The sequence below is a fragment of the Grammomys surdaster genome, unplaced genomic scaffold (assembly GCF_004785775.1).
Source record: "Grammomys surdaster isolate TR1022 unplaced genomic scaffold, NIH_TR_1.0 271, whole genome shotgun sequence".
NCBI classification, from domain to species: Eukaryota; Metazoa; Chordata; class Mammalia; order Rodentia; family Muridae; genus Grammomys; species Grammomys surdaster.
In genome coordinates this window covers 11,524,136-11,536,566 of record NW_021604712.1, presented here as the reverse complement: position 1 = coordinate 11,536,566, position 12,431 = coordinate 11,524,136, and the positions used below count along the sequence as shown (strand labels likewise).

General features: G+C 42.8%; 1 protein-coding gene across 1 annotated transcript in view; it reads left to right on the top strand.

The window, feature by feature from the left end:
- Positions 1–12,431, top strand: part of Otud7a (OTU deubiquitinase 7A) — a 105,832-nt gene that overhangs the window by 30,181 nt on the left and 63,220 nt on the right. Inside the window, exons 2-3 of the mRNA XM_028776692.1 lie at positions 3,471–3,653; positions 10,522–10,740. Of these exons, the coding sequence (XP_028632525.1) occupies positions 3,471–3,653; positions 10,522–10,740 (402 nt within the window). The remainder of the gene's footprint in view (positions 1–3,470; positions 3,654–10,521; positions 10,741–12,431) is intronic.

Below are 12,431 nucleotides of genomic sequence, written 5' to 3'. Positions count from 1 at the left end.
GAATAAATAAATATGTTAATGTAAAAAAAGAAAAATATTGTCCAAAGAGGGAAAATTAGCTGATTAATTTTATCAATATTGGTTAGAAAGTGGGTCATTCCTATTGGTTCTTTCTGTCTCTATTTGATAACTACACAGTTCAGCCAGTGCTCTGAATGCCTTCACACTCTGCAAATATTGTGCCTGCACTTTTTTCCTTGGTTTGTTGTTGTTGTTGTTTAAACTAGCTTATTTAGGAAATAAGCCTCTTATGTATGATATGAGTTGCAAGCATATCCCAGGTAGACATTTGTCCTGGCATTCCAATTCATTTCAGATCCTGGGGTTTTCTAAGGGTCTCTTGCTGCCTGGTGTTTATGGAGCAAAATCCAGGATGGCAGAATGGGCTTGCCCTCCCTCCAAATTGATCTCTGTTTTCAGACCTGGTTATTCTGGCTCACTTCTCCAGATAAAGATAAGTAAGATCAGCTTTTCTAACAGGGTTCCTAGCTCAATGGTAAAGGGATTGCCGAGCATGTACAATCCTGGGTTCCATCCGCAGTGCTGCTAACAGACAATTAATTAACCTTATTCTGCACGAGTATAATGCTGCTAGTCACAGGCTTCTACTGATGGTTCAGGAATCATAGTAAATGTATAAGCTAACTTAGGAAGCAATTATAACATTTAATCTTCCAAATAAAGAACATAATGAATGTAAACTCCCCAGTGTGTCCTTTAGAAATACTATGTAGCCTGGTGAGGTAGATTGATGGTATGTTTCCTACATTTAAGGATAGTCCTCTGTGTTTTCACTTTGGATTATAATTTATAAACTATAAATGTATTTTATTAATACAATTGTAATATTCTATTCCTTTATGCTTTCTAACAGTTTTGTCATTACATATGAAGGCTATTTGTTCAAGCTTATTCATTTATATCCATTTTATAGTCATGAAACACTATCTGTGGGCTGTATCCTGCTTTCTCCATCCCTGTGAGGATGGAGGAGGGTATCCCACCCAGCCTCAAGGTGGAGGTCTGTCTGTAGTGGTGAGCAGACGTGAGATAACATTTCTGAGACAGAGTTTTTCAGTTGTGAGGGGGTCAAGGGGAACATTCCAGAGTATCACGAAGTTTGCTGTATGGCTGCTCATCTAGCTGGTGGAAAACAGGAGCCCAGGCTGACTGACTCTCAGGCTGCTTTACTGACATATTAGAATCTGCTCTACAGAACTAGAGTGTAGAACACCTGCTTAATCTGTATGAGGCTGTAGGTTCTGTACCCAGATTACAGATCTGCCCCACTTACGGTACGCTCAAGAATCATTTATGCCCGTGTGTCTATGTCAGAGCCTTGTGATAATTCCCACCTTTTAATTTTTAAATTCCACATGAGGCTGTTTATGTCTTGAGTTTTCATCTCTGCCTAGAATATGCTTGAACTGAGTGTGCAAACACAGACGAGTGTTGTAGGAAGGCTGTTTGTAAATCAGGATTCCCAGCACACAGAAGCACCAGGTTAGTCAGGAAGTAGAGGGATGAAAGGCTTGGGAACAAGGGCCTTTCTTGTGGTTTCTGTGAGAAAGAGGGGACAGGGCAGACAAACATGTTTGGGATTGTCTAGTCTGTGTCAGCAGGCCCCAAGGGTAGAAGCTTCATGAGCTGTAGGTGTCCTAGTTTGCCTGAGTAAGATGAAGGGCAGAGGAATTGGCAGAGTGTAACAGCCCATTAGAGGTGGGATATGTCATGGAGGTCGCAGAGGAGAGGGACAACCTCTCCTTTTCCAGGAGGCAGAACTTCAGGATGCCACACATCACAAATACAGAAAATGAAACGGTGAACCACTTCCATTGTAAATTGAGCCCTTAAGCCCAGTCAGGGTGCTTCCTTCATCTTATTTAATGACTTAGGCCTGAATTCTGTGTTGTTACAAGGGCAATATCATATTAGTATTGATATTGGTAGTGTCTTGTTGTCTGGTGGCAATCATGTAGTGGCCTTTAAAAGTAGCTTTGCTTTAGGTGTGAAAATTTTTGGCAGTACCACATATTAAACCTAAGGATTTGGGCATGTTCCCCCAATATTATGCCAGAGCTACATCCACAGCTTACACACACACACACACACACACACACACTTTTTATTTTGAGATAGTCTCAGTGACTCAGACTAACCTTCAACTCCCTTTTTACCCCAGGCAGGCCTTGAAAGTGTAATCCTTCTGCCTCAGCATGCCAGGTAGCTGGTAGCTGGGATGCCAGGCTTATACCACCATGTGTATCTCTTACATACGACAAATGTTCCTTCCGTTAGCTTAAATGCTGCGTTAGGCCTACTCCCATGATGCTGTGGGAGATAGGATTGGTTGTATCATGCATTCTACTTTAAAATATGAATACTTTAAATGTCACTCTACATGTTTTCTTAGCTTTTTATCTCAAAATTTCGGGTATTTAGAAAACTTGCATCCACTTGCTAATAGTTACTTTTGTATCTACTTTTTGTTCTCTCTTGTCTCTCTTTTCTTTAGACAGCTAAGTTCATTTCCTGTGGTATGTCTCAGTAATGCTCTCTCCCTCCTCCTCTCCTCCTCTCCTCCCTCCACTTCTCCCAGCTCCCCTCCTTTCTAATTTTAGAACCTATAAGTTCTACCAGCGTGGATGGGCTCTTCCAGGCTGCATCATGTCATGAAAGAAATATGTGTCTGTGTTTATATATATGTGTGCCATGAGTGTGTGTATATTTGTACATGTGTGTATATCTGTATGTATCTATACATGTGTATAAGTGTGTATATATCTGTACATGTGAGTCTATACATGTGTGTGTATGTGTATCTGTGCATGTGTGTGTATCTGTGTATCAATGCATGTGTGTTTGTGAGTGTGTCTATACACGTGTGTTTGTGAATGTGTGTATCTTTGCATGTATGTTCATAAGTGTGCATATATCCAAGTATTCTCATCTCATAAAACCACCAGAATTCAGTTGTGGGGACTCCACTCTAATGACCTAATGTACTTGCCCTAGAATGTTCCACCTCTGGACACCACTGTCAGATTAAATTTCCACCCTCTTAGTACCTTGACTTAGACCTTGGAAGGGTGACCATTTTCATTCCAGAGCAGCTGTCCCCAAAGTCAGCATGTGGCGTTGTGTGCAGCAGCTCAGAAGTTCAGCTGTGCTGATCCTCAAACCTGACCTGTAAGACTTCCCACTTCCTTTTTAAATGTTCAAAACCAGTGCTGAGTGGCCTGAATTTCCTCCTCTGGTACACCTCTAATCAGTGGTACACTTTGGTGGCCATTAGAGACATAATGTTTACAGGTGTGTGTGTGTGTGTGTGTGTGTGTGTGTGTGTGTGTGTGTATGTGCATAATCTACTTTCATACACTGCTCATCAACGTGCTGACTGGCACCTTTTCTCCAGGAAAGCCAGGATTCCTCCATTCCTGTTATAATCTCCTGTTGTTCCTCATCCACAGGTAAAAACTGGGACCTGACAGCTGCCCTAAGCGACTATGAGCAACTCCGACAGGTGCACACAGCCAACCTGCCACATGTGTTCAACGAAGGGAGGTGTGCCAAGCAGCCTGAGCGAGAATTGCCTCAGCCTGGGCACAAAGTGGAGCGGCCTTGCCTGCAGAGGCAGGACGATATTGCCCAAGGTACCAGCCGAGGGGCTTGCCAATGTGGAGAACAGTGTGATCAAAGTCACCAAGCTGAGGCAAACTGAACCCTCAATGCCTTGCTCCTCACAGTAGGCTAAAATGCAACACACATCTGTGGCTTCCATCTCTGGAAAGCAGGAGAGGGTGACTGGAGCCTTTAGAGGCCAGTAGCCTGTTGGAGATTCCTGCTTTTCCTGACAGGCGTCTCTAGTCCTCCGGTTACTTCTCCAGCTTGGTCTCCAAGTCGTTCAGTAGCAGATTCATTGTTCCATGAGGTTTTTTTCTTCTCTATTGTTCTTTCTCATCATCAGACTAAGATACACTTGTAATAGTGATTATAAGAGGAAACTCAAAAGGTTTTTGTCTCGCCTCCCAGCACTTGTTGTCTTAATAATCACTTTCTTCTTCTGCTAAGCTTGTTCAAGATACGAACAAGAGTCAAGGAGACATGTAGTTTACAAATAGCTTACTTTTCCTGGCAGTAAGAACTAGTACATTCACTTGATTGCTATATTTTGTTACATCATTTATTTAGACCTTCTGCGTAAATGACCATCCTAGTTCTTCTTGGAATTTTTTTGTTGCAATTTGTTTTTCTTTGACCCCCCCCAACACACATACACACATAATTGTGACCTGGAATGTCTGTCCAGAGGCTCAGTGGGTAAGAACACTTGCTGCTCTTCCAGAAAGACCTGAGTTCAATTCCCAGAACCTACCTGGCAGCTGACAACTCTGTAACTCCAGAGGATCTGAAACACTATTCTGACCTCATAGAACACCAGGTACACATACATACACGCAGGCAAAGCACTCATACATGATTTTAAAAAAAAAGTCTTTAAAGAAATGCTTATAAATCCAGGCTGGTACCGTGCAATGGGCTTGCTGTTTTTCCATAAATGTCTTCCTGGTCATGTTTTTGCTCACTACATGCAAACCCAGTTCTTTGCTCTGCGTGTTGCCATAGCTTTGCCTGATTGCATGTTTTGAAGGGTGGAACCTGGGATCTTGTTTTAACTTTAATATTGTGGTTTGCTTGCTAGGTGGCCTTCTCTGCTGCATGCCTGTTTCCTCCTGTGGTTCATTTTTCTATCCATCAGTATCCTTATCAACTTGTGGCTTCCTCTGTAAGAGGATAGCACAGGATTTCTATCCGTGCCCTTGTATAACTCTCGCTGTATCATGTGGCCTACGGCTTTATGTTCAAAAGAGTTTGCCATACAGAGGGGTTAACATGATAATGCCCCAACCCATGTGCTCATCTCTGAATCTGGAAATAAAATACATGGTTAATAAACCTTTTTCCTATTGTTTGTCAATTTAGTCCTCAGGAGTTTCCATCAATTTGAGATCCCTTATAAACAATAGCAAAGGCTCTATGCTGCTGTCTTCTGGATAGAGTGCTACTTCCCTGGATATTGGTCAGATCACCTTTCTCCTCTGGACTAAATGACAACTGGACCATATTTTAAAGTCCCAGCCATTGCAAGATCTGTTTGTGGAGCCTGTGTGTGTAGCATGCAACTGTCTAGCTGTTCCCCGGGAGTCTGTCTGTTTCCTGTACATTACTCTGTCTGTCTGTTTCCTATATGTTACTCTCTAATGCAAACCCCCTGCCTTTCCAAGCGTGCCCACTACTATTATGAGCTATGCCTCCATGTAAGCCTTATTGCAGTACCACTTGTAATTGAATGGGCTCCTAGTTTTTCAAGTTGCCATGCTTCTTGCATCCAATACTGTATTCAGATTATGCTAAGGCTAGACACTGGAGAAAGCAGGTCATTCTGTGCTTACATGTCTCCCAAGCATCCAGATAAACGCACTGCTATCGTGATAGAGGAATCATATCATCTAAGATCACGTTCTATCTTGTTTACATTTAGATATAATGACTTCTTGTGATGGGCTGTTTTTAATTAAAATATAATTATATCATTTCCCTCCTCCATCTAACCCATCTTATTTCCCTTAAATTCATGGCCTCTTTTTCTTTATTATTGTTTCATACATGAACACACACACAAACACAACTGGCTGAATGTTTAGTATTGTTCATATGTACATGATATCAGGGCTGACCACTTAGTTTTGGATAACCTAAATAAAGGGGCTCATTCCTCCAGAAGAATATTTCTCCTGTTCAGTATGTGTGTGTGTGTGTGTGTTACTTGGGCCTCATATATACTAGAATTACAGCCCTAATTCCAAGTAAGATTCTTGAAGGTAATTTACAATGAGATTTTATTTTATCATCCAAAACAATCTTTTTCTCAAGTAGGGATTTCAATCCACTTAGTTTACTTTAATTACCTCACATCTGTAACTCTATTGTGTGTGGTGTATACCACTATAACTATTTAAAAGTAGAAATACTTTATGTTGCATTCTTTGTCAAGCTTCTTATAGGTTTTTTTCTCTTCTCTGGCTGATTAGGGTTCTTTTTTTTTCTTCCATTTAAAGATTGTATGTTCAACTTTTAGTCATCCATCATTTCCCACTGCCCTTTTAATGTCTGTGTCTGTGTTTATGTTTTCCTTCTAAAACGTTATAAGCACTTTTATCTCACCTGAGAGCTGTGTGTGTCACATGCTCTTAACCCTTCCTGCCGCCATGCACCCACATTTATGCTCTTTTCTGCCGCCTGTATTTATTTAGGAAAAAGTTGGCTTCTTTACTTGTTAATATTAAGTCGTGTGCTCTAAACATTTTGGCGGTGACAGACCATAGCTGCAACCCCATAAGATCATAATGAAGCCAAAGGAGTCTGACCACCTTGCTATGCCATAAGACATGGCACAGGGTTTGGCTGATGCTGGTGGGAACAGACCCGCACTACTGGCTACATGACAGTACAGCATGTCATATAGTATAGTAAAGCACCCGTAATAAATAATTGATGTCAACGCAAATATCAGCAAGTATGCGTTTATATATTTCCTATACTATGCTTTTTATTGTTATCTTCCTGACCAAATTCTTTCCTGTAAGAGTCTGCTGGGCTATACTGGCTGCCGCCCCAACACTTACCTTGCCTCTTGGTGGCATAAAGAGGCCACATTGAGAGCCTGGGCTGGGCCACCTAGGTCTGTGTGAGGCCACTTCGTGGAGTCAGAGAGACATATTTCTCAGAAGGCATCTGTCCATTAGGAGTTGTGTAGCTACATTCGTTTCCCTCTTCCAATCTTTCCCTTCAAATCTTACTTTTACAGAAAACCTCCTAAGCTTTTAGTACCTGAAAAGGTTTACACGACTACTACATTTTGGTAGTGGAACAGAACTTCCCATTCACATTGGTTTCCTTGACTCCTTTATAATCTTCCTCAGTTGACTTCTTAAAGCTCTTTCTATCTTCTAAGAGACATGCTCACCCTGGTACTCTAACCTACTTCTTTTTCCTGTGCGTTCCTTGTGAGTCAACTCTTGCCCTTTTCATTCCAAATTATTTCTTGGGATTATTGTTAGTATTTCACACTCCAATGTTCTCTGCATTTCTCGGAATACATTTGCTAGGCTCATTTCCAAACTCAGTCCATTCAGCCTGATTCCTGTAAGTACTTTGTTTCCTTTTTTATATGTGCCTGCCTTCCTCAGGTGCTTCCTCAGTTTCCCTGTGAGCACCTGGTGCTAGGATTATCAGCGCCTCAGACAGGAATGCATCAGACAAAAGACAGGCAGTGTGGGCTCTAGCTGGTACCCAGCAGAGTGTGAAAGAGCTGCAGGCTTACCAGCCTTGAGTCTTTTGTCTGTTTGACACATAATAGTTACACATGTTCATAGGATGCGGTGGAGTTTCAGGATAGATGAACCATGTGTAATAACTGCTGAGAGGCCAGCAACATCTGTCATCCCACACATTTATCACTGTTTCTCCTGAAGACATTCAAAATGTTTTCTTCTGGCGACTTTGAAAAGTACGGCAAATTGTGAGCTGTCCTCACTATGGTCTATAAAATGTCAAGATTTACTCCCCCTAGCCAAGTTCCCAGACACCAACCCCAGTTCCTCTCTCCCTCCCACTCTTTGTTCCCTACTTTTCCACTCTGGCTCCACATAATCTTTCTTCTGCTTCTGCCTATGAGCCACATCTATGGAATTTGCCTGGCTATCTCACTTAGGTTCCTTGGGTTTATCCACACTCTCATAAACGACATGATTTCATTCTTTTTATGAGTATATATGTGTTTACTGTTCTTTATCCATTCTGCTGACAGATACTTGTGTTCCTTCTGTTTCTGAACTGTTGTGAATTATGCTGTAGAGCATGTGGGAAAGCACATATGTCACAAGGATTTTCTTTTCTTTGGATACACATTCAATATTAGGATTACCGAGCTTTAAGTGTTTAAACTTAGGCTTAACACTCTCCTTCCCTACAGCTGGATTTCTCCTCAGGGAACCTTCCAGAACTACTGTTACAGAAATTGCTTGTTTCTAAGAGCTATCTCAATTGTGGCCGATGCCCAGCTATTGGAGAAAGAAAAGGAGGCAGTGTTTGTTTGTATTGCAGTATCTTGGTTCATGCTGTCAAAGGTTTGAATTAAATGTGAGAAGCAAGGGGAACATCTCCCAGTGACAGACAGCCCAGACCTCCCATTCCGTCTCTCTTATTCCTGGTGACCTCTGTGCTTTCATTTTTCTTTTATGATTTTCCTCAAAATATAAGATAACCTAATCATATTGTTTCAGAATGAAATATGAGTGAATTGAAACCATTCATTCTGAAGTATGCAATCTCTATACCTTTCTGTTCATCTGAATGGGGAAAATGTATGAGGTTGTCAAGGCAAGCCTCTGCTTGACAGACTGTTTTGATACAATTGCATGAATGCCATTCCTGGCCACTGATATTACAAATGAGGCTATGTAGAAAGTCCTGCTCTGAGGAAGGCAGTGGCTGCTATTTTTTCCCTGCACCAAGGATGCTAGCCTAAAAGGAGGTAAGCCAACTTAGGACTCACGGGCATAACACTCAGGAATTTGACACATCGTTCTGACCACACTCATACATTAAGGATTCTTTTGCCCCCGGGACGAATAAGAGGACTTCTGCTGTAAGAAATCCCATGCCACAAAACTGACTATGTAGTGACTTCTACTTCATATACTCCAGAATTGTTGTTTAGGGCCAGTGCACACCCATAATCCCTGCTCCTGGAGGCTGAAACTGGAGAATAGTAAATTCAAGGCCAGCCTTGGCTATATTAAAAAAAAATACAGTTCTTGTTTATGTTAGCATTACTCATTAAACACTAATCTCCTCTTTAAAGTATGTCTTACTGCACCAAGAGTACAGATGTATCTGCTTTAGATTACCCAGGTTCCAACTTACTTCAGACATTCCCCTCTGTGCTTCTGTCTTTGGGTAGAAAGTCCACAAAGAATGAAATAGAGTAGACCATGGTACCAGAGAGTTCGGGGACAACAGGACATGCAGGTGGACAGGAAGCATGTACAAGCTCCATCTGTGTGTCCCCAGGATGCCCACATGGGAAATGCTCAGCAGAGAAGCATAAATACAGTAACCAGGTGAAGCCTGGCCACAGCACAGCAACCTGAGCAGGATGCTCTGTGCTTTAAGTCTATAAATGCGTGAAAACAAAGGTGGTCTCCCAGGTCCCACTAGGGCTGGGAGAAGGCAGCTCTGGGAGTGGAGTTAAATGGAGCTCAAGACCACAACAAGCCCTGCTGCTCTTGTCAGTGGGTGCGCAGCACTGCTCTTAGTGGTTCCGAGACTCAGCTGAGGAAGGGCCTCACACCAGGTTTACTCCAGCAGCAGGCAGCCTGTAAGCTAGAAGATAAAAAGGCTGATGTGTGAAAGATGTGACTGTGTGGGGGTGGGGGTATGTGTGAAAGGTGTGAGTGTGTGTAGTATTTGTGTTTCTGTATGTGAACAGTATAGTGTGCACATAGCTGTACCTGTGTGTAGTGTGTCCTGGGTAGTCAGTGTTATATACTTGCTGCCTAAATATTATATAGCATATATAGTGTATGCATATCCATGTTTGTATGTCTGTATAGCATATACATAGTATATAGTACATTGCATGAGTATATGTTTTAGAATATATGTATTCATATTTGTAATATCTAACACATTTGTATATATATACATATATATACACATATATATGTGTGAGTGTATGCATATATGCATGTATGCATATATGTATTCATCTATATATAAACTATATGGTTTGTGCCTGTGTATATGTGTTTATAAATAAATGTGTTATCTAAACATGTTGGAGCTCTAAAGATGTCTTAGTGGTTAAAAGCACTTGCTGCTTTTGCAGAGGATCCAAGTTTGATTCCCAGCTCCCACATGGTAGTTCACAACCATCTATACTCCAGTTTCAAGAGATCCAACGTGCTCTTCTGGCCTCCTCAGGCACCAAACACACACATAGTACACATACATACATCCAGAGAAAACACACATAAAATGAATAAATCTAATTTTAAAAATAAGTAATAAAAGTTCCATGTGTATTTATAGACATATCTATTGGCAGTTCTGTATACTGTGTGCACAAATGTATGCAGTGTGCATATTTACACGTAGGTGTGTTTTTGTATTGTACAATATGTACATACATTTGCACTTATCTATATAGGTATGTTTGCATATACGTGTGTTTATAGTGTGATCATAAGTGAATTACATGTGTATATGTGGAGGGATCTGTGTGTTGTATATTCATAGTGTATATGTATGTATCTACATTTGTGTATACTTGTATGTGTATGCATGTACGTGGGGAGTGCTGTGTATACATGTGTGCTCCAGCATGGCTGCATACACTCTCAGAGCCACGTTTACAGTGACATGGTCCCTGAGGCTATCCTTCCTTCTCATCAGCAGAGAAGCGCCTGTCCCGGGGGATCTCCCATGCCAGCTCAGCCATTGTCTCCCTGGCCCGATCCCACGTGGCAAATGAATGCAACAATGAGCAGTTCCCACTGGAGATGCCCATCTATACATTCCAGCTGCCGGACCTGAGCGTGTACAGTGAGGACTTCAGGAGCTTCATCGAACGGGACCTGATTGAGCAGGCTACTATGGTAGCTCTGGAGCAAGCAGGTGAGTGTCTGCTACCTACAGGCTCCTGTTCCTTAGCACCCCCAGTCCCACTCACACCCACCCCTATGTAGCAGCCTGGCCCTCTTTCCCCACTGAGCAGGAAAAAGATTGGGGTTCTTGGGATTTGCCATCAGAATTCTCCATTTGTACCAACCCTACTCTAAAGATCGCTGCACTTCGTCGTGGAGCACTGGCTGAGTGTGGGGTCAGTGTGTGTGTGTGCTGGTGCCGCCCAGGTCATTCCCCTTCTTCTGAATCCCATCTTTCCCTTGTAAATCAGCACCATCGCTTGGCACCATCGCTTGGCCCTGTTTCTCTCTTCTGCATCCCTCATCCCCCCCGGGAGCTGAAGAAGGATAAGACATATGGTTGAATTAGAAAAACAGGAGACCCCATGACTTCTTATGCACATGGCAAGTCCTGTGCCCAGAACTTCAACTTCCCTTCTGCAAAGCTGACAACGTTGATGGCCAGGGGGAGTCTGTGAAGACAGGCATGTGTCACTCTTCCTGACTCTCCCAGTCTCTCTAGCCGCCCAGTGGAGGAAACACAGAAGTGGCTTGAGTCTCCTTGTGTCTAAGACACCAGGGAGGAAACCAGATGTGTCCTCTTTGAGTTTTGTATGAATCTAATTGACTCAAAGCAAATGTCTGGATAGATATAAGTTCTTCCTGAGACAAGGCAATACCAGCACCACCACTTGCATTATAAATAATGGCAAAATTGAAAATCAAAGGGCTTCTAAGATATAGATGCAAAAGAGTATGTTCTTCCCAAGCACCTCTCGGGGGGGGGGGAGGGCTCCACTACCAACATGCACTAAGGGTGTGTCTCCAACAGCAGTTCCCAGTGTTCCTCATAGAACAGGAGTACAAGGCCTTCTGATTCTGACTTGGCATTCAGCCAGCCCTTGCCATGTCAAACCTCCATTTCTAGAGGCCTGGTTCTGGGGATGACTTCCTGGTAACCTGTCCCAGCAGAGAAGGGAGGGAAGCCTCATACATTTGTACTTCAGGAAAAAGTGAAGAGTGGGATCCAGAGGTTGGACATTGGTAGTCAAGATGCTGGCATAAAGGAAGACTAACAAGATGGCAAGATTCAGAAAAGGGTATGTGTACCAAGCAATGTGCAGGGTTTAAGGATACCAAAGGATAGTGTCATGCCAACGAAGAGCCTGTCAAAGCCATTGCTACTCTTGTGCCTTGCACAGAGGGTAAGGATTGTGTGGAGAGAGACATGACTTTGGGGAGAGAAGATGTTGGAGAAATAGACTCTAGCCACAGTCTTCCTCCACCATACAGACTAGCCTGGGCACCACACTGGCAGAAAGACAGTGGTCAGGTGATTGTGGGCACATCTGTTCAGGGCACATTCTGGGTGCAGAGCTGTGGGCACAAGAGTGGCAATGTGGGTCTTCAAGGCAAAGGGAAAGCACATTGGACATTTTGACTGGCTCACAGCTGCAATTCAGGAAGTGTTCACTGGCACAAGGGTATGAATATCAGGCTCTGAATAGGTTCCATCACACCTCTGCCATCCTCCACATTACAACAGGGCATGGTTGAAGAGTAGGCAAAACAAGGCTAGTGCAGTATGATCTCACCCAGCCTGCTGACCATCGGACTTCTCTGGACTTCTGTCCTCTGCCCTTAATCAAGGGCTACCACTAGACTCTCTCTGAGTCCTGATTC